Here is a 21,831-nt window from a genome sequence, read left to right as displayed (position 1 = left end):
AATCCGTGGGTTTTGCTAAGGAAGCTAAAGAAAGGGGTATGGGTGCCTTAAAGTCCGGGCAAATGATTAAGATCCGGGCAAAAGGAAGCTAAAGGAGGTGTTCTTAATCCGCGCTAAAGAACCGGTGTTCAGTAGGATTAAGCGGCTAAGGAAGCTAAAGGAAGCGAATTAAACCTTAATGAGGCTTAATCCTTTGTTGCCGAATGGCCCCAAAGCAATTCACATCACGTAATACCTCTATTAAGAATATGTACATAATTTAATATGCTTTCTAAGCAGGAGTGCGCAGAGTCAGACTTTCAAACTATAAAGTTCAAATACATAATAGAAATCAATTATATAAAAAATTTCTATAGAAAATAAAGGTCAATTTTATAATACAATGACATTTTACTCTAAATTATATTAGAAGTCACACACAAAACACAATTTTCAAAAGAAAAAAATGGAGGTCAACTGACCTCCATTCTTTTGACTTAGATCGGCCTCTGCTTGTAAGACACCCAACCATAGTGACATGATTCACGATAAATTCGCGAATAATTCACATTTTTTTATGCTTCCGAAACCGAACACCGAATAAAACACAAAAAAACGTATAAATATTTTATTCACAAATAAAATGTGAATCCCAAATTATTCACGAAAAAAAGCGAAGTTATTATTTTTTTTTTTGCTTCTTTGTGGTACCGATTTATTTCCGGATTATACCTAAATTATTCCTGAATCACAAAATTTTGGCCTTGTCAAACCGAATCCGAATCTAAACCCGAACACAAACTATTTGTTTATCACTATGTACCCGTACACACTTGCAGGGAAGCACACAAACACAACAAATCTCATATACAAATACAAGCTCATCTCATCTACCTACTTAACTTAGCCCACAAATGACTAAATTAACCAACTAGAATGAACAAGTGTTAGCTCAATTTTGAGAAGATTTGGCAATGCTACTCACTCCAAAGCCAAGCTGCTCGATTGTACCGATTGAGATCATTGATGTACCGTGAAGATGTGTAATTAATGATCAGCATCGCAAGCATCAACAATTAATTGGCGGCCTCACTACTCTTGGCTTCCATTTTTCTCTCATGAACTCCACTGAATTTCAATAAATTACAAATGAATCGATAATTACCATAGGATTTCTTAATCAAAACAGCTGGCACAATCCATTTAATAAAAATCTATATTTAACACTGGTTATTTTAAAATAACCGGGGTTGAAAATAGTTTTAACAGCAGTTATTTAATAAAAAAACCTGTGTTAAAATTATTTGTAACGTACCGGTTATATAATTAAAAATCGCTGCTAATTAAAACTATTTTTAACTGCGGTTTTAAAAAGTCCATATTTACAGCAACCCTTCTATATTAGGAACGGTATATAAACGGGTGGTAATTAATGTCAATTTTAATAGCCGATGAATGTGATTTCTGTAGAAATGACACTAATTAATTGCCACAGAAAGTTGACAAGGAACAAATTAATTGTCAAACAGTTACCACACAAATAAAGTGACAATTAAGGAGCAAATTAATTAATTAGTACACTACCTGAGCCACACATTACATGTCCATTGAAACTCAAAATCCCCAGTAAAATTAACTACACAAAATGGAAACTTATTTATTGAACTACAACACTGCCATCTAGGCTACACTAAGCATGCATGCATACATGCTTGCTACGTACGAAAGAACTACAAAAGAAAAGAGACTTAATTCTTAACTGATCATAATACACGTGCATTAACACAAGTGCAACTAATTCTTGTATACGTAACGAGGGCTAGCTATATATCTGTTATCTCCCCCTCTTCAACCTCCTCCTCCTCCTCCTCCTCCTCCTTTGAATTACTTGCCTCTCCTATCTCAAAATTATCAGGCAGCGGCGGCATGTTCAAATCAAAATCAATGTTGGTATTATTGACGACGACCTTGGGTTTATTCTTCTTCTTAAGGGGTCCTTTGTAATACTTCCTCTGGTGACCCCCAAGTGCCTGGCCAGAAAGAAATATTTTCATACAACGCTTGCATTGGTACACCTTACTCTTAGAAAGCCGTACTAGAGCTTCAGCCAAAAATAGGTCTTCCTCCGAGGCGTTAACGGTGAGATCTCTTTTTGGTGGCTTGCCATCATTCGGTTGTGCTGACATAATTGAATTTTATTTTGCTAGATCTAACTGAAGGGGGTCGTCTAGCTAGCTAGATAGGTAATTATATATATACAGGTGAAATTCAATATGCCAGAAATAAGAGACACTCTATTAAATAGAGGTGTGTGATATTAGAATGATATAAGAGACATGCATATTTAAAGAAAGATAATTTTGGCTATGCATGTATATATGTAAGTGGTTTATAAAACGGAATTGAAGGAAGTAACTGCTCTGAAATCTATATATGGCGACCATTTAAGAAAACTATTTCTAAACTGTAAGGATATAGGGAATTCCGGAATTACCTCAATTTTTTCAAAGTTAAGCAACAGTATTATTTTCTCTTATATACTATTATTAGGGTTCCATAAATTTTCTGATCTCGCACAATAAGTACAGTCAATTATAATAATTTACAACTGTTGACACTTACACTTAATTAGTATCAGTAATTGACTAAATATAGCTATGTTTTTATATTACGACTTTGACAATTTCAAATCTTAGTTCTATTTGGCTGCCTCTGCTACAGTTTTTAGTATGCAGTCATATATATATGTTTAAAAATGGATTATGATATTATACAATTCAAGTTGTTACATGAAATTTTAGTTGAGAGATTTATGAGTTATACATGTTAATGGGTGATATTCTGATTTTCTGCCCATAGACTTCATAATTTGCAGTTAATTGTTATTGAACATGTTATATTTTGTGTGAGAAGCTATTAGTTCAAAATCTGACAAAATAATCTTATGAATATAATTAAATAATTGGAAGGCCTCATCTTCATTTTTATCGCAAAAAAAACATAATTTACTACTTGTCGTGTTTATACGTGGCCATGCATGTGTATATCAGCAAAGTTAAATGGTACAAGAAATGAGAAACTTAATTCAACCGAATTAAAAAAATATATAAGTCACGAATTAAGACTGATTGACTAATTAAAGAATCTTCAAAACATAATGATATCCTAGCTAGCTAGATGTTGTTTCGATGCCAGCATGCCAGAGCAATTATTTGGTTCTGCACCGCCTTGATCGAGCATAAGATCTGATGCTTCACAAGGCATGCATGTACACGATTGATCAGGATATCTAAAGAAGAAAAGAAAACTTTTAAATTTTCATCCCTAATATTTCTACATTATTACAGAACCAAGATTTCCAAGCAAATATAACAGCACTAGGATCAGTATACTATCACAACTCTTAGTTGTTATAGAAACATGAAGTATTGAGGACAGAATAAAGTTGCACCTTTGACTGAAATGTTGCAGATTATAACCTCTAATTTATGATAGTAGAAAAAATGTTGCAAATTATAACTTCTAATTTATGATAGTAGAAAAGAGCTGGTCATTACTGCTGGAAATAGTAAACTTAATTAGTTAGTTAATTAGTCAAATGTATTAGTTAATGTGTAAACTCTCTAGAATTGTCATGAATGTATTGAAATTCTCTATATACATGTTATGGTCTTCTAAGTTGTCTCGAAAGATGAAAACGTGTATAGGAAATAGAGATGGTCAATGGGAGGATTTAATGTCATTTGGTGTTAGTGGTGTGTGTAAAAAGTTTCTATGGATCTATATAATGTGTAAGGAGTCTTTTGGATGTAAAAGAGTAATATAATATTGATAATAGAAGTAAATTCCCTGCCATAGTGTTATCTCTAAATATATTAAGTTTGCCTCTAAATTAAATCGATCCTATCAATTACAAGTAGGGTTTATGTTTGCAATTCTGACATTTAGTAGATAAACATCTGGAAACTTACAAAATTTTATGAGCAGTCTATTTATATTAACTTTTACAAATAAATAACTTCACATCCCTTTTCATGTTACTTTTCCACTTATAAACCTGAAATACTGAAAACTAGTCATTTATTATTCATCATTTGTCTGATTATTTTGCAATTTGTTGATTTCATTTCTCTTTACTCTTTTTTTTTTGCTTTTTGAATGCATGTCTGTATTGAGGGATCAGTCAACTAGTGCAAAATCAATTGTTGATTATATCATACTTAATCTAATTGCTTGCTTATATCCTACCATGGTTGTAGCGCCAAATCAATTGTTGATTATATATTATGATCCTTAGCAAATTGTGATTTACAGAGATAGCAGAGGCATGTGCAAAAAAAAAAAAATGATTCTAAAAAATGATTCCAAATCAATTGTGTTTTTTTTTTTTTTTTTTTTTTTGTGCAGTTAATTGCTGGCAGGTAGAAGCTAGCATGTACAAAATGAAAAAAGAATCAGAGCTGTGGGCATTGGATTATGTCGGATTCTCTACGGCCAAGCTCTCTACGGCGGTTTGCATTTGTACAGATTTCCAAACAAGGCTCCTTGAGAGCTTTGTCATCGGTGGGAGACACAGCTGGCACCCCAAAATTGAACTACATGGAAAACAAATATTTAATTTTGGTTTAATTATGTCCTCTCTCTCTCTAATTCAACATGACATACTGATACCACTTTTCTTTTAAAGAATTGGTTTTGGGAAGTAATTATTGACTAATTGATCCAAATTTTTGCACAAGACTAAACCAATTGATGGAGAAAGAAAGCAACAATTTTATAAATAGGGAAATGAAAATCGATATACGGTACCTGACAGCTATAGTCCTCGAAATTTGGTTCCATGTATAGTTCCACCCCCATGTAATCTCTGAAGAATGTCTATTGCAAAATTAAATAAATGTAAGTCTATGTTATTGTGTGCATCAAAATTGAGTATATACAAATAGTACCTGTGTTGGTATTTTGCATGTGTTGATACAAATACCAATACACTTGCTTTCCTCTAGGTATTTACATTTCTCTACAAACACCTACAAAGTTCAATAGCAAGATATTATTTTTTCATGCCAGTTCAAGATTACAAATGCACATTGCACAACTACCTTATGAAGTAGTAAAAATTTGTCCAATTTGCTTTTAGATCCCTTAGTTTTTAGAAATAGGTCCACTTTGGAAGGCTTACAACCTATTTTGTGTTATTTCCATCATTTTTCCCTTGTGTGAGGAGGAGGAGAGATGTACCCCACTAGAGCAGGACTTGCCGTCGGGAAGTACAACTGAATTCACCGAACAAGGACCCATCAGCCACTTGCATGAAAATGCGGTTGCTCTAGCTGGAAAAAAAAAAAATAACCTCTTAAACAAAAGAGGTAACACCTTTGTATTTTTTTTTCCTTAATATCTAAGCACCAAAATAACATTCACTGCATGAACATGAAAATAACCCCCAATACTTTCTTCTACAAGTTTACTCTTGTATCGATTTGAGTTTTCATGAGTACAAAATATTTGAAATATAATAAACCAATAACAACTTACTCACCATTCATCATTGAAGCCACTTTTCCATCAGCAATTGGTGCTACAAGCATCTTAAAGAGAACAAGTAACCATGCCGGAAACAAGGATTTTAACACTCTGACCTGTCATTAAAAAAAAGTAAACAGTAAAATAAAATACTAACAACAATCATAATAAACAAAGAAAAACTACAATCTTTACTAGAAAAATTTCATACTGTTAACATCAAGATGCCTTATTCTTAGAGAGAGAAATAGAGAGAGATATACAGCTGATAGTTGAGTCTCTTGGTTGGATTTTCCCTTCATGAGGTGATGTGCAACTTCAATTAAACCATCATATCCTGCCTTTTCTGAATCCCAACCAACCTCCTACAACTTTTGATTGTATCAGATCAAATTAAAGTTTTTGTTGGGAGAAGAAAATTGAGAATCAATCCTGTTCTCAATTAAAGACAAGCTCATATCAGAATCTATGCTAAAAGATTGGGGCTTTTAAGAAATACTGATAAATTATTGGAACTAACTGGGCTGTAGAATTATGACTGAAATTAGTGAGAAATGAAAGAAAAGAGGCATGAAATTGAGTTTGAGTTGGAAGATAATAGGCAATTTATAAGAAGAAAAAGACCTGAACCATCTTGTTCCTGAAGAAATTGAGAAAGATATTGTCAAGTAAACCTGGCTTGTATTCTATTCTCTCACCATCAACCTTCAAGACCTTGACCTTGACCTTGTTGGAGGAACACCTAGTAGGGGTAGGGTTTGGAAAATAATGGAGAGGACGGTGGGAGGAAAACTGGAGAGAGGGAGAGCAGCAGGGAAGGGAAAGCAAAGAATTAGCAGCTCCCAATCCCATGGCCGTTAATCGTTATCCTCCTTTCCTTCAGACTTCAGTTCCCCTCTTTTTCTTTCACACACACTACAATACTCTAGTCAATTAACAAAGCCCATAAAATGGTCTAGTCTAATAATGTCTAATAATGGATGGGTTTGGGCTTAGTTTTGGGCTTTAGTTTCTATTAATTTCACCACGAGTACCCATGAAAGGCCTGCTGCCAGTGATATCTTTGCATCCTTGTTTCCCCTTCAGACTAAGTTGTGGAATTCAGAAAACCATACATATGCAAATAACTAGAGAATATGACCACCTCCTACCCGGCTCACCTCACCTCATTCCTTGTTTTTTCGTCCGAGTGGTGTCTCCGATTAGAGAATATGACCAAGGGAATTATATCGTTATAATTTCCTCCCGTTTGACTCTTTTATTTTTTTATTTTTGAGTTGGACTACAATAAGAAAAGTTGTTGGAAATGTTGATCCCATACTTTTGTTTTTCAATTACAATATAATTCACCACCAACTAGTTAATGAATTCAAGTACAGTATATTATCTGATTCTGATGTTATTTCATACAAGACTTCAAATCTCAGTGCATCGTTTAGTCAGTTTGTAGAAAAAAAGTACTACAATCAAGAACCTCAATTCTGTTCCACGAATCCTTATTATGTTATTCTTTCATTTTCGGTCTGTATTAACATTCTGTCAAAAATGAAAGATGATCTTTAGAATACTGAAATTTGATTAAAGGAGCTTTTAGGAAAAGCTGCTGCTGGCCTTGACTCTGATGCTTAGGATGATGAAGCTGATGTTGACAAGAGCCCATCTAAACCCGAAGAAACCAAATCCGGCAAGGAAGGTAAGAGGAAAGCCACAAATGAAGAATCTAAACCTAATACCAGTACTGTCCCTTCTAAGAAACAAAGCCTGAGCCTCCTATAAGTCATAAATGAAAATAACATGTTATGTAGTTTTAACTTATAACTGTGTAGTTGTATGAGTCTTAATTACTGTTTGCTAATTGTGGAAGAAAAAAGAGCATGTTTCTTTTTTCTTTTATGTCATCAGTCATCAGTCATAATTTATAATTTTGTTAGAACTGAATGGAAAGAAGCTTGAATCCATTATCATAACTAATAATGGATGGATACATTAATTCTAGAGAACACTCAATTAAACCAGTAAATCTCGTCCTTAGCAACTTACAGTCCAATGCATTAGTCATAAAAATACAAGTCTCTTTTCCTATGCAATATCAGTTACTTCATTGTCTTTAATCTCAACTCCAGTAGAATTGATTTCTTTCAATTTCTCCCGAAACAACTCGTACTGATCAGACCTATCTGCAGATTCCTCAAAATACTTGACAAATGCATTGATTATCTCTTCCTCCGGCTTCCACTTGCCTTTCTTACCCAACTCAACCCCCTTGTCAAACCAATACCATGCCAAATCTAGCTTTGAATTCTTTAAATAATACTCCAAAAACAAATCAACAGTCCTTGAATCAACATGTCCTTTGGCCACACAACTTTCTCCTACAACTTGTGCTTCAGCAAGCATATCATTCTTCAGATAAACACCAATGACAGCATTTGGAATCCTTATGTAAAAGCTGAGGGTGCCGCTCTCCACCTCACTTTCCCAATTCTTGAAACATCTTTTAATTGCATCTATGTCATCGAACTTGCTCAGAGCATTAAGGAAAATTATATATGACCCATGGGTGGTTTTGGGGAATTGTTTTTTTAAAGATTCCCAGATCCGAATAACCCCCTCCTTGTTGCCAGTACCTGTGTGTGGATAATTGACAATAATGTTATCACATTTTGTTTGTAGAATTGAATTGATTTATAAAGTACCACGTTAATTACCTGCATAGCTGGTAATGAGAATTTGGTAGGGTTTGCGTTCAGTCTTGTTCATCCTCTCCTCGAGTTTCTTGAGCTCTAACTCAGCCTGCTCAAACTTTCCGAATGAAACATAAACAGATGCAAAGGTGGCATAGAGATTCCAATCAGCCTTCGATGGTACATGATCACCTAATTCTCTAACCTCCTTGACAACACGCTCTTCAAAGGAATCAGCATCATTCATCAAGACGTAACTCCTAGCCAGCATGGAGTAGGAATAGGTATCAGGGGAGATGCCTTTTGTCTTCATCTCAGCAAACAACTCAGGGACTTTGTGGGGCTGGTTCTGGTTCAAGAAGAGACTCAGGAGGTTGTTGTATGGAAGAGTGGCAGTGACCAAGTTGAGATCTTGCATCTTAGAGAAGAGAGACAAGGATTTCTCTACCAATTTAAGACGGACACATGCATAGAGCAAAGCACCGTAAGTATGCTTGGTCTTGTATTGAGGTGGGAGGGAGGAGAAGTAGTCCTCAGCCTCTTCCATGCCTTTCACATAAGCAATGAGGTCGAGTCTGACAGCGTGGGTCCCTGGGGTCATGGACATTCCCCGTTGGTCCATCCAATCGATAAGCTGGAGGGCTAAAGAGTGGGAGCCATAGCGGCGAAACTCTCGGACCAAGGAGAAGAGGTAATCCTCGGAGGTGGGCTTCTTCTCCCGCAACCACGCCTCCATCACGTCCCCCACCGATCCCCCCTCCGACAGCCGCAGGAACAGCGGATCCGAACCCACCGGTCTTCCCTGACGGGGCTGAGAACGAGGCTGAAAAGGTAGTGGAGAAGGTGAAGAAGACGAGACCCGCCTTGCCACTTGCAATCTCCATGCGGTTGCGGTTGCGGTTGCGGTTGCGATCGCCGTGCGTTTCCACATTTTGTCTCTACTTTGTTGGGTTTAGGGTTTTAGACGGCAGTTCAGTTCCAGTTTCAGTACTCCCCTCTCCGTATCCTCTCAGGTATTGTACAGATATTGCAGAGGATCACTTACTTTACGGTTTGGGTCACTGTAGGGGCTGTATTTTTTGGCTTTGAGATTCGTGCCAAGTTAAAAAGTACGGTTCAGATCTAGTAATTGTAAAAGATTCCCTTATCAGGTATTAGAGAGGATGTGAATTCCGTTAAGAATGGGGGGGTTTCATTTCATCAGTCCGGTTTAATCCGTCCTAATTAAACTCAACAGAAAATATTTGGTTTTTATTTTTTTCAAGTCGTGTATGAAATTTTATTTATTTTCTTATCTCGTCTATTCAATGCTTCGACATGGATCATCACATGTGACTTAGCAGCTTCTCACTGAGATGTGGTGTCCAACCTAAATCCAGCGTTACTTTCTGTTGCTCCGGGTCCACCCCAATTCTAATACTTTGTTAGTATCGGAGAGAGAAACCTGCTTGATTCGGATTGGGTAAAGGAAGGTTGGGTCCAGATCCGAATAGATCCGAATCCGAGTCATAAGCGGACAAGGATGTAAACGGTCGGACACAGATTGGATAGTGGTCTTATCGTATCCGTATCCGTTATAATTTTTCGAATACAGATACGGATCGGATATTAAATGTTACGGATACAGATCAGATATCGGACAGATACGGATATTTTTTTATAATTATCTTGTTAGTTACAAAACATCTATTATATTATTAAAATATTAGTCACTAATTATTTCATAGTGTTATATTGTTCATCAAAATATATATCTATATGCAATTTAATAAATCATTTTAAGAACATATATCACATTTGTTGTAGTTAAAAAGTGTAAACAATTGGATACAAATAGTTAAAAGCCTTACCGTATATATATCTGTTATAATTTTTCGAATACGAATACAGATATGAATAGTCTCGGATACGGATACAGATCGGATAATTTAAGTAGTTTTTCAAATTCGGACGAATCGGATATTATCCGATCCGTTTACACCCCTGGCGGATACGCACCGGATGAAATACTTTAAATTACTTATTTTTTAGTTAAAATATTTGGTTTTTATTTTTTATTTTAAATTAGAGTAATTGTTGTCATACTCATTAAAAAATGTCCATCGAACAAGCCCCACTCTCCAAAAGCCAAAACCAAACCCTTCTAGTTATGACTTATGTTTGATTGAGTTCTTACTATATTTCTTCAGACATACTAACTTATTTCAAACTTATTTCACCATCATAAATATAAATTTATTCTCTAATATTTTATTTCTTCATACGGATTAATTTAAGCTCTGACTTAAATTATCAAATAAGGTGTAAAATAAAATAATTAAACAATTTAATTTTTGTTAACTTTACTCCACAATCAAACATAACTTATGACTATGAGATAACAAGCAAGTCTAGTTGTTCCTTCTCCCCAACCAGTTTCCAGTTTACTAATTAGGAATTGGATTTCATCCAAAAGGCTTTGAACATAATCTCATTCAAAGCCGGGCCTTACCGTTTTATTTGCTTTATAATTTGTGCTAAGTTAGTATGTCTAAGATTAAAACTAAATATGGACAAATTCTTCAGACATACTAACTTATTTCAAATCCTTCTAGTATGCTTTATAATTTGTGCTAAGTTAGTATGTCTGATGCTAAATCTAAATCATCACTGTAAATTTGAACTCTCATCTGAGATTAAAACTTCACAGAACACTACTCCAGTAACTGTTCCACTGAACTCCTATAACCAAGAAGCAAGCCATTTGATTAGCGTCAAAATTCACACAAGCTTGATCTACACAAATCTTAAAGCAGATTTAATAGCTCCTACTACTGAGCATCAGACACCTCCAGTTCCGTAAAATAGATAATTGGCCTTCTAGTCTGATATTAATCTTCTTTAAAATTAATATAAATAAGGGGGAATTCATGTATACCGTCAAAAACTTGGAAATTACGTATTTCCTCCTCTAAAATTCATAATATCATTTTTATCCTACAAAACTTCAACAGCTTAGAAATTTATCCATTTTATTATCTTTTATATTAAAAATTATTTTAAATTTATGAAGCACCCATTTTACCTTTACCAAAAAGAATCTGTTTATTAATATTTCTTCTCCCTTTGTGAACCTCACATGGCTTCCTCCCCAAAAGAATCTGTTTTCAAAAGTGTTGTACATTTGACAGTATCAAAACTGTTGTACTTTATTATATTATAATGTGGTAGCATATATGAAAGAGTTATATTATACTGAAAGGAACTTCCAGAACTACATAGGATCTCAGGAAGCTAACTGGCATGACATTCAGGGTACTGTTTTAGCCTTTTAAGATGAAAATTAATTTACTAATTGACCCTGCCTTTATCTGTAAGTGTTTCTTGGTTATAGAAACTTCATGCACCAACTTGCTATAATTTAAAGAATTAGCTTAATCCCCAAAAGAGTATATGGTGCTGGTGCTTTACCAGAACCAGTACAGAATACTCATCATCAGAACTGTTCCAGCACCAATACCATAATTCAGGTGGTACTGATACATTACTTTACATCATCAGTATTTGTATTTACTAAGAAACCTTAATTCAATTATATTTGTTTTCTATTTCATTAAATAAGGAAAAGAAATTCCAGGACAAGAGAAGCATGCATTGTAAAGCAAAACAGGATTTAAAATTCGCCCCAAGGCCGACTGATTCTTACTAATACATGCATAAAATCAATGTAAGGTTCAATTAATGCATCCATCATAACACTATTAGTAAGCCATCCTAAATTTAATGCATTCAATTCACCTCCCTACATGGGGATAATCGAATGGCAGCGGTTGCACGTTGCCACTAAGCAGACTAGAATGGCGAAAACCATAAATACGCAAAACCTGATCATCAGCAAAGTTCAAGGCCTTGTACATTCCCTCAGTGCAATTATCTCCAGAATATTGCTTGTTTCTATCACCGCTGCACGGCTGACATCCGGTGAAATGCGTCAAAAATGGTCGCCGCTTAATTGCCCCCTTCTCTCTCGCCAGCTGACCATCTCTTTGTTTTGCATTGGACATGAACACGCTCTCTGCATGCCTCCGCCTTAGCACTGCCGGGCCATTCATTTCCATCTCACTGTACCGTGCTGAAATATTTTCGAGCCGACCCACAATCTCGAACCAATAGCCCTCGAAGTAGTATTCATTTTCTAAATATATTTTGTCCTTCCAACCCCCTTTTCCTGTAAGGATAAGGTACACGAGCGCCGACTGGTCGTCGGAGTTTTTAAACATCTTGTCTTTGAAGGTGGAGGTAAGGATTTTGCCCCACTTCTCATAATCCGGTGAAGATGGGCCCATTGAGGCCCACTCGTCCATGAAATCAAGGGCCCACTGGCAGTTTCTGATCAGGAACACGCCGGCATTGAGGCTAACCCAGGATTTCTTCTCATAGACCAGCTCCGGTCAACCATGTACCACCATATTATGTGCCCGATACCGGTCTAGAGGTGGGAAGAAGTCCATGTCAGTAAATATGGCATCCGAATCAACCCACCAGACCCAATCTGCCTCCGGATGAGCCAGCATTGCCGCACGAATTACAGGAATCTTTGCCCAGAAAGACGGCATCGATGGATTGAGAAGTGCCGTATTGTAAAATAGTTCAATTCCGTGGAGACGACAGTAGTCGGCCTTATTTTTCAATGAACGGAGAAGAATGTGGTCACCTTCATAGCTCGGGCATGGTATTGGCTGTGAACCAGAGATCATAAGTACACGGTCTGCTTTGGCAGAGAAGGAAGGGTGGAGTTTAAGCCATGCACTGCGTTTCTGGTCCCAATTTGATATAGGTTTGTCAATGGTGTAGGTAAGAGAAGGGTCGTCATAGAAGGTTTGACTTTGATCTGTGGGAGAAGAAGAGAAGGAGAAAGAGATGGGGATAGGGATAGGATGAGGAGAGAGGAAGGAATAAAAGCCGATGAAAATGAAGAGAGCAACAAAGGCACCAGCAGTACTGAAGAGAAGGGGAGGAGAGGTTTGCATGTTGCTACATTTGGTTAAACTTTCAAGTGTGAATTCTGAACTGTTCCATGAATATAAGTATATAACTAAGGATCAGCAACAGATTCACTGATATTGAGTAAATTAGTGTTAATTAGTAGTGGGGTCATGGGGTGCATGCTATCATCCCATGCAATCTTTAATCAAAGGGCTGGCGTACAAGTTTTTTTTTTTTTTTTATTTCCCTTTGTAGTGGAACATTTTATTAATGAAATCACACCAAAAGCAAATGGGGCATGGGATCTGTGCAGTATATGTAGCAACTGGATAAAATACAAATCTCAGACATGCATAAAGCCGAAAAGTAAGGTTGGAAACTGGAAAAGAGAAAGGCCATAGCGATTTTTTTATTTTTATTTTAACTGGAAAACAGGAAAAGAGAAAGACCCCAAACACATCTTTTATTAGTAGGGTCTAGAGGCCGAGATTTTTATTTTTATCCCAAAAATAAATAATTTTATTATAAATAACAATGTTTTTTGAAAAATTATATTTATACCCAAACCGCCAATATTCCTGGCGGTCCGAATTTTTAATTCAAACCGCCAAGAATATATGCGGGCCGAATTAAATATTCGGACCGCCAGGAATATTGGCGGGGCGAACTGACTATATCACAACCATTGCCACGCCAGGAATATTGGCGGGGCGAACTGACTATATCACAACCATTGCCACAGGGCCTGATTAAGGCGGTTACCTTTGCTGACTTGTTTTGTTCTGAGAGAAAAGTGGCATCGATCCATTATATAGCAGGCTACTGGTGTCTTTGTTTTGCATGCCAACCCTAGAATTAAGCTCCTCATCTCCAGTATGCCTCTGCAATTGCACCATTTTACTCTATGATGCACAGTTTAGTTAAAGTATTGCCAACAAAGTTTTTTCTTGTCATATCTCTGCCATTTTACTCTATGATGCATAGTTTAAATATATTGCCTTCTATTACTTTGACGGCTCTTAACTCTTAACCACCCGATATTTTTAATTTTACCCAAAAAATAAATTATTTTTACAAATATTTACAAAAAATAAATATTTAAAAACATTTACAAAAAACAAACATTTATAAACAAACAAACAAGCATTTAAAATATATAATTACAAAAATTAGAAAACAAACAAATGAAGATTTAAAATATGTAATTAAAAACTGTTTCTACTTATCGTTGTTATTTTTATTAGTGTTTTTTTGTTCTTATTTTTGTTGTTATTATTTTATTTAGTGTTTTATTTTAGTGTTATTTTTGTAGTGTTTTTTTGTTCTTATTTTTTTAGTGTTTTTCTGTTGTATAAATACTACCATAAAACTCAGCTCAACTCAAAACTAAACCTAAAACATAATAAAACGTAAATCATAATAAGCTAAACAGAGTACATACAACATAATAAAACATAAAACACTATAGTAAAATATAAAAATATAAAACTATAAAAAAACTCTCTATCAATGATACCGCGAATCGGAATATCGGTCAGCTGGTCTACCTCTGTTCTCTCTGCTGAAAACCCGATGCCAGTTATTCCACTGTACTTGTCCTTCCTGCGCCACGCGAGCTGGTGTGATCTCCACCTCGGGCTCAACCTCTCTGCTCATCGTGAGTGCTGTACCCCATGGATCCTCGGCGGTGTGGGTAGCTGGCAGGGGGTATGAAACAATGATAAGTCATGCGGAGTCCCACTACCAGAGGCCTCCCAATCACCGCAATTTTTATATATAAGAAAATTGAAAAACAAAATATTAAAAACGAGAACGGGTCTGTGAAAATTTTAAAAACAGGAAGGGGTACACGACCCATGGCGTCCCTGAGGGACGCCATACCAAATTCAAGTCCGACGAAAAAAAAAAAAAATTTTGAAAAACCAGGGACGCCATGGCATACCCTAGCCCAAGAATTTCAGCAAAAAAAAAAAAAAAAAAAAAAATTAAATTCCAGGGACGCCATGGCATATCCAGTCCCATATACAAAAGCTGAAAATAAAACTTTACTTAGCGTTTTTCAGCTGAAATTTGACTTGGCGTTTTTCATGAGATTTGTATATGAGACTAGATATGCCATGGCGTCCCTGGAATTTAATTAGTTTTTTTTTTTTTTTTTGGGCTGGGGTATGCCATGGCGTCCCTGGTTTTTCAAAAAAAAAAAAAATTTCTTCGGACTTGAATTTGGTATGGCGTCCCTCAGGGACGCCATGAGTCATGTACCCCTTCCTGTTTTTAAAATTTTCACAGACCCATTCTCGTTTTTAATATTTTGTTTTTCAATTTTCTTATATATAAAAATCACGGTCCCAATCATGAGCCCTGGCTGGATACGGCTGACGTGGTGGCGGAGAGGCTGCTGTATCCCACTGATCCCCGCTAACTAGATCTGTCAGGCTGAAAGACAAGCCCTCATCATGCGTATGGTGGATCTCCGGAGATCCAGCCTGATGCTCAGGCGATGTCGGCATGCAGGCAGGACCCTGTAAGGATACCAATAATTCAATAAATTTTAACACTACAAATGTACCGAAGGAGGAAATTTTAACTAACCTGACATAAAATAAAGAATGTCATACCCAGACCTCTCGCAAACATAGCTCGCAGCTTTGTCTTGTCCAGACAGTACTTGGACTTCCCCCTATTGCTGCGTATGTGGCTTGAAATAATTGCTTTCATTATCTTTTTTGAGCAATAATTGACATGCCTCACTTATTATATATGGTCCCATCTTATAGCACAGGAATTCACTTTTATTAAAGTTCAATCCACAAAATTATTGAAGAAAACTAAACAAGCTAATAGGTTTGATATCATATACATGTTATATTCTGTGTACACAGATTTTCACCATTGCACCATGAGCTGACAAAAACAACAAAACAAATATTGCCAATCTTTACTCTCTTGATGCCTATCAAAATGACATCCAACCGGAATTGAATAAAAATGACACTTATGCCCTTAAGATAGGCATGTTAAGTCCATGGGCATCAAGATAGGCATGTCAACCGGAATTTAATAAAAATGACACTTATGCCCTTAAGCTGATTAGATGTGATAAATGTTAATGCTACAATGATTTTTCTCATTTTAACACAAAACTATATTACATATAGTGTTACAAAATTTAGTAGTCCCATGTTGTTCAATACCACGTGTTAAGTACATCATCTACTACAAAGAACTTTTCAAAATAAAATAAAAATTGAAATTGAATGTTAAATAAACATTCTTTACCAGCAATACCTCCTTCTATATGGGACTTACCAATATGCATACACCAAGCAATACCTCCTTCTATATGGTACCAGTGCCGTACAGTAACAACACTGGTACTGACTGGTACCAGTGCCAGAACAGTAACAGCAAGAACCGTAACAACACTGGTACATCAGCCAGAACAGTAACAGAATGAAGCAAATTCACAACAAATCCACACACAATCATTTATACATAAATTCCAAAGATCATCGATCAGATCAGTACAGAAATAAGAAAAGAATTCAAATTACCTTCAGAGACGGTTGAAGCACCGGATCCTCCCTTCTTCTACTTCTCCTCAACAGATAGGCAAAAGAGAGGGAAGAGTTGCAGCGGGAGAGGCTGGTGGTGGCGAGTGAAGAGGCGGAGGGGCGGAGGCGCGCAGTGCTCTTTTTTTTCTTTTTTCTGGCAGAGACTGAGAGGAGAAGAAGATCACGGGGTTTGTTTGGAAATTTTAATTCGCCCCGCTAATATTCTAGGCGATCCGAATATTTAATTCGGCCTGCATATATTCCTGGCGGATTGAATTAAAAATTCGGACCGCCAGGAATATTAACGGTTTGGACATAAATATAATTTTTCAAAAAACATGGTCATTTATAATAAAATAATTTATTTTTTGGGTAAAAATAAAAATCTCGGGTCTAGAGGCGTCTCCGCGGAGTTCCCCATAATAAAGTTATATCCATAGCGAATTGTACCATAGTTTTAATAAAATTATATACCACAAACGAGCAAATGAACTTGCTCCACTGTACCGCAAGGAGAACCAACACCACAAGGAATATATTTATAATACGCAAATTCCACAACAAAAAAGTAATCACAGTATAATTAATGCAAGAAATTATAAACCTCAATAATTAATGCGAGAAATGGGTTTGCAAGGAACAACTTTTCTAGAATTAGTATTGTACTTTACATGCGGAGATGCCCGTATTTGAACACTTGTTGTCGGTGCACATCGAAGCAAACCCATGTCAAATGATTTTTAGTGGAATATCAAAGTCATCTATAGTGAAACATAATTGAGTACCCTCGTTCCTATAATTTATCCAAACTCGAATATTAGTTTCCATTTTGAGCGCTTGATAAATAATTTTCAACATAATTTTATCTACCTTTTGATGAGGGATAGAATACTGACACGAGAGCTGATGCAGAAGAGGCTTCAATTGTAATTTTTCATTTTCAGTTTGTGATACAGTGTGGTAGAATCATCTTTGCATCTCTTCTTTAGATGCTCAGATGCAGTTTGGAATGTCATTTTTGCATCAACCAGTTGGAGATTGTGGAAGCAAAGAAATAAGTTGCTGTTTGAAAGCTTTGTTGTGGAGTCGCTACTCGCAGTTTCATGATAACATTTTAATTGCTCTCGTTTTAATTTATATTTGATGTATGCACCTTTTGTATTCTGTACCACTTGACAGCCACTGTCAAGTTTTTCAAAAGACAATGCAATGCAATCAAGAAGCTTATGTGCATCATTCTTCCATCCAACCTTCTTTCCATTTACTTGTTCCCACAAAATTATTAATTACGACTGATGATATTTAAAAGAAACGAGAATAGAGAGAGAGAGAGAAAAAAAAAAAAAGCTCATTTTTCTTCTGCTAACAAAAGGTAATCAGACTAACACTTATACAACTACATAGTTAAAATTACATAACATTTATTTATTTTATTTAAGGACAACATATGCAATTCCAGAGGGATTCTTTTGTATTTTAGATATCCTCCTTAGTATTTCTGTAAAAGCCTTCTTATCCTGCAAAGCACCAAAGGGAAAAAAATTTGCTGTGTGTAATCGCATAGCACATAACAATGATCAAATGAAATCAGTGACTAAATTGACACCATAAATCACTATATAGATCAATTAGGGTTCAAGTTCATTATTTTAGATTTTTGTTGGTACTATAAACCTGATCTGTGGTCAATTATATCAAGTGTCCTTATTTAGATTTTTGTTTACTTTATAATGACATGTCAAGATGCTTGTATTAAAATATCTATTTATTAATATTGGCTGAGGCACTGAGCACTTCAATAAAATTGGGAAATAGAGAGAGAGAGAAGAGTAATACATCTGCATTCCTGAGGCGGGACCTGAATTGGCCGACTAACTCTTGGGTGGTGATATTTGTACTGGATAGAAGAACCTTGCGAATCTCGTCTTCTGTAACTGGAGAAGTTGACGCTGCAGGAGATGGCCCACCCTTTGCAGCCACAGATGATCCCTTTTGAGCCACTCCTGATTTCAAAGCCGGTGTGGGGATTTCTTCCTTCACAACCACCTTTAAAATCATTTTTTTTTTTTAAAAAGGAATAAGAAAGGAGATGTTAACCAAATTAAGAATTGGATGCTAAATCAACATTCAGCATGCCAATATGTAATTGTCAACCGATCAAAACTGGTCTAACAAAATGATACATTAATTTTTCTCAGGTACAAGCTTGTTATCATGAGGTATGTAATGGTCAACAAAAATGAAAATGAAGCCAGACCAGTACAGCTAATAATAAAACTACCAAGCAAAGCTCTTAAAGTGATAGCAAAACAATAGTTAATACCTGGATTTATTTAATTGATATCAACTATGAGGAATAAACTGGTGCTAAATTATACAGCTAGTAAAAAGATAGCAAATTACCGAGTTTGGGGGCAGAGAGAGAGAGAGACTTACAGGTTCAGCCTTCGGTTTCTTAGAAGGGGCAATGCTATTAGGTTTAGATTCTTCATTTGTGGCTTTCCTCTTGCCCTTGTTGGATTTGGAGGATGCAGGAGTGCCCTTACCTCCCTTGCCGGGTTTGGTATCTTCAGGTTTAGATGGGCTTTTGTCAACATCAGGTTCATCTTTCATAGCTTCCTTTTTATTCGGTGCTAGCACAGGTGATGCCTCATCTTCCTGCTGAAATAAAAAATAACAACAATAGTAATAAATATAAAAAGTCATGCTAAGCAAATTACAGAAACAATTCTACAAAATTATTTCTTTAAAAAACCCTTTCTACTTTGTAAATGACATTAGCATGGCAGCACAAATGGCGATCACATAAGATCTCATACAGAGAAAAAAGGGAAAGAAAGAGAAAACTAGAAAACCTCATCATCATCATCGTCATCCTCGCCATCAGACTCAAGGCCGGCAGCTTTTCCTAGAAGCTTCTTCAACTCCTTTCCAGATTTGCTTAGACCCCCATTTTCTTCCCCCTCCTCTTCCTCCTCATCCTGTTACATTTCAATGTTATTTTTCATATAGAAATTATGAGCAGACAGTACTTCTCCCCTCTCGTGTTGTGCAATTTGGTATCTCCGTACCTGTTTAATTTCAGGTGGGGCTGGAATCTCAGGGGCCAAGAGATCTTCTCTCTCTTCAGGGTCATTCCCCACCGCCTCGTCATCATCAGTGAATATTTCTTCATGCTCCCAATCATCACCTAACAAGGGAAATCAAATTGATATGCATTAACTACTTGTACCAACTGAATAAAGTAGCCTGCTGAGTTGCTGTTGATGGCAAAATCAGACGTGCCTTTGTCATTCTGTTGCCTTTTGTATTGATTTTTAATTATTACCTACTACGAATGTTTCTGTGATTATGTTTTCAACAAAATGAGTCCTTAACCCTAACTGATGCATAACTTGTAACTAAAAAGAAACCTGGCAGTAACACAAAACAAGAAGTATTCAAACATGTGTAAGCTTGCGTCTGAAACTGACACACAGCTGTTTACAACCCTGACTTGCAAAATCCTAGTAACAGCAAGACCATGGTTCTAGTACCAGACAGTTTCAACAACACAGGTAAAATGAATATAAAAACACCTAATTTACCTTTTTCTATATCATCATCATCTAAATCTATATCTCCCTTGCCGCCATCCTCATCATCATCACCACCACCCCCCTTCTTCGTCAGACCAAGGCGGTCCCGCCTGGCAGCCTCCTCATTCTCATCTTCTTCCCCCTTCTCCTCCTCATCATCCAATCCATCTCCCTTCTTCCCCTTTTTCCCCCGGGCCCCAGGATCTGCTGGATCCTTTGTACCTGCCGCACCCTCCCCAGGCTTCTTGGTTGGTTCTGTAAGGGGCACACCAAAGGCCGCAGCGCCATTGGTTGCAGCCTTCATCATCCACCGCTCATATCCCGTTGCATTGCTACGACGCTTGTTCATTTTCTCCTCTGCTTCTTCCAAAGTTAGCTGCTTATACTGTGCTATTTTTGTGAAGTTATACCAGGAACCAGCTGGAATAGCTTGGAATTCTCTGCCTTGTAACATGAGGAGATAGTAAGTAGCAGTCCGAGAATTAGAGCCCTCCAATTGACCTTGGAACTGGTGTTGTCCAGTTTCATCTTCTAATATCCAGGGCTTGTTCTTCATCTTCTCCTTCTGAGCATCAGTGAGCTGACGGCCTTGGAGGCCATCCTTGTGTAAAGACCACTTGATCTCTGCGCTTCTCTTGCGAGAGAATGGAGGTATTCCTGAGACAAATCTACCAATGGAGAAAGTCTTGTCTGTACATGCATTTGCTGCTCTCACATTATACTCCTGTTTTAATTCCAGAACAAATAAATATATATTATATACTCCTAAACGAGAATAAAGTAGTAGTAGTAGTAGTAATGTACTGTATTGTACTGGTACTTACCCTGATGAGCTTGGTGATGGGGGTGGCGCAGAGGTGGCAGCGCTGGCGTTCAGCAGCCATGCGCTTGCCACAAGAGAGACAGAGAGTCATGTGCTTGCAGGGGCTGCCGTACAGCTCTGACGAGTTCCCGCAAACCTCACATGATGCCTTCAGCACCAGATCGCCGTTGTTCACGCCGCCGCCGCGATTCCCCTGAGGGTGATTTTGAGGGTTCAGGTTTGAGTTGTACGGATTGCTGACGCCGGCACCGCCGCCGCCGCCGCCGCTTCCCATCATCATGGTGGATCTCATATTGGGGTTGTAGTTCATGGCCATGTTTGGGTTTGAGTTGGGGTTGTTATAGTTCATTCTCTCTTTTTCTTTTTCTCTTTGGTTTAGAGATGGAGAAGAGGAGATAAGCTCCGAATTAGGGTTGCGACGAGCTCGGAATTTGTTTTCTCTTTGGTTTCTCTTTAGTTTCCTGTTTTCTTCGTTGTTTTCTCTTTGATTTGGAGATCGCGAAGAGGAGATGGAGAAGTAGAGCTCCGAATTGGGGGTTGAAGCTAGAATGCTTTCTCTCTTTCCTCTTCGCGAAAGAAAAAGAGCCCTTTTGAGGTTCCGTATCCTCCCAGGTACCCGACTCAAGACAATTGAAACGGACGGCCCAGATTTAATCTTTGAGATTCGTGCTAAGTTAAAAATAACGATCCTGGACCGTTCGTTTCAATTGTACTCAGTCAGG

At 37.0% G+C, this 21,831-nt stretch overlaps 4 protein-coding genes across 6 annotated transcripts; all 4 read right to left on the bottom strand.

The window, feature by feature from the left end:
* Positions 1–4,193: 4,193 nt before the first annotated feature.
* On the bottom strand, positions 4,194–6,417 carry LOC144554775 (beta-carotene isomerase D27). 2 transcript variants are annotated; one of them, XM_078303121.1, is made up of 7 exons: positions 6,130–6,417; positions 5,769–5,870; positions 5,522–5,621; positions 5,221–5,312; positions 4,929–5,009; positions 4,789–4,857; positions 4,194–4,574 (listed from the first exon to the last, which is right to left on the bottom strand). In XM_078303121.1, exons 1-7 carry the CDS (start codon positions 6,355–6,357, stop codon positions 4,434–4,436), a joined length of 813 nt encoding a protein of 270 aa, XP_078159247.1. In that variant the 5' UTR covers positions 6,358–6,417; the 3' UTR covers positions 4,194–4,433. The 2 variants fall into 2 exon arrangements, with proteins under 2 accessions (XP_078159247.1, XP_078159248.1); XM_078303122.1 differs by lacking the exon at positions 5,769–5,870 and having other exon boundaries at positions 6,130–6,405.
* Positions 6,418–7,504: 1,087 nt separating this feature from the next.
* On the bottom strand, positions 7,505–9,132 carry LOC144554714 (pentatricopeptide repeat-containing protein At4g01990, mitochondrial-like). The gene is made up of 2 exons (XM_078303032.1): positions 8,214–9,132; positions 7,505–8,132 (listed from the first exon to the last, which is right to left on the bottom strand). The coding sequence occupies exons 1-2, from the start codon at positions 9,118–9,120 to the stop codon at positions 7,585–7,587; spliced, it is 1,455 nt and encodes a 484-aa protein (XP_078159158.1). The 5' UTR covers positions 9,121–9,132; the 3' UTR covers positions 7,505–7,584.
* A 2,696-nt stretch (positions 9,133–11,828) lies between these two features.
* On the bottom strand, positions 11,829–13,252 carry LOC144554428 (putative glycosyltransferase 7). The gene has a single exon (XM_078302747.1). It carries the CDS (start codon positions 12,530–12,532, stop codon positions 11,963–11,965), a length of 570 nt encoding a protein of 189 aa, XP_078158873.1. The 5' UTR covers positions 12,533–13,252; the 3' UTR covers positions 11,829–11,962.
* A 4,683-nt stretch (positions 13,253–17,935) lies between these two features.
* RAP74 (transcription initiation factor IIF subunit alpha RAP74) lies at positions 17,936–21,645 on the bottom strand. 2 transcript variants are annotated; one of them, XM_078302342.1, is made up of 7 exons: positions 21,111–21,645; positions 20,296–21,010; positions 19,780–19,898; positions 19,564–19,689; positions 19,145–19,369; positions 18,545–18,754; positions 17,936–18,225 (listed from the first exon to the last, which is right to left on the bottom strand). In XM_078302342.1, exons 1-7 carry the CDS (start codon positions 21,456–21,458, stop codon positions 18,139–18,141), a joined length of 1,830 nt encoding a protein of 609 aa, XP_078158468.1. In that variant the 5' UTR covers positions 21,459–21,645; the 3' UTR covers positions 17,936–18,138. The 2 variants fall into 2 exon arrangements, with proteins under 2 accessions (XP_078158468.1, XP_078158467.1); XM_078302341.1 differs by having other exon boundaries at positions 19,145–19,366; positions 21,111–21,605.
* Positions 21,646–21,831: the final 186 nt, after the last annotated feature.

Source organism: Carex rostrata, chromosome 5 (genome assembly GCF_964058835.1).
Source record: "Carex rostrata chromosome 5, lpCarRost1.2, whole genome shotgun sequence".
NCBI classification, from domain to species: domain Eukaryota; kingdom Viridiplantae; phylum Streptophyta; class Magnoliopsida; order Poales; family Cyperaceae; genus Carex; species Carex rostrata.
Note: the sequence above shows the minus strand (reverse complement) of the source record. Positions and strands in the feature narration are given on the sequence as shown.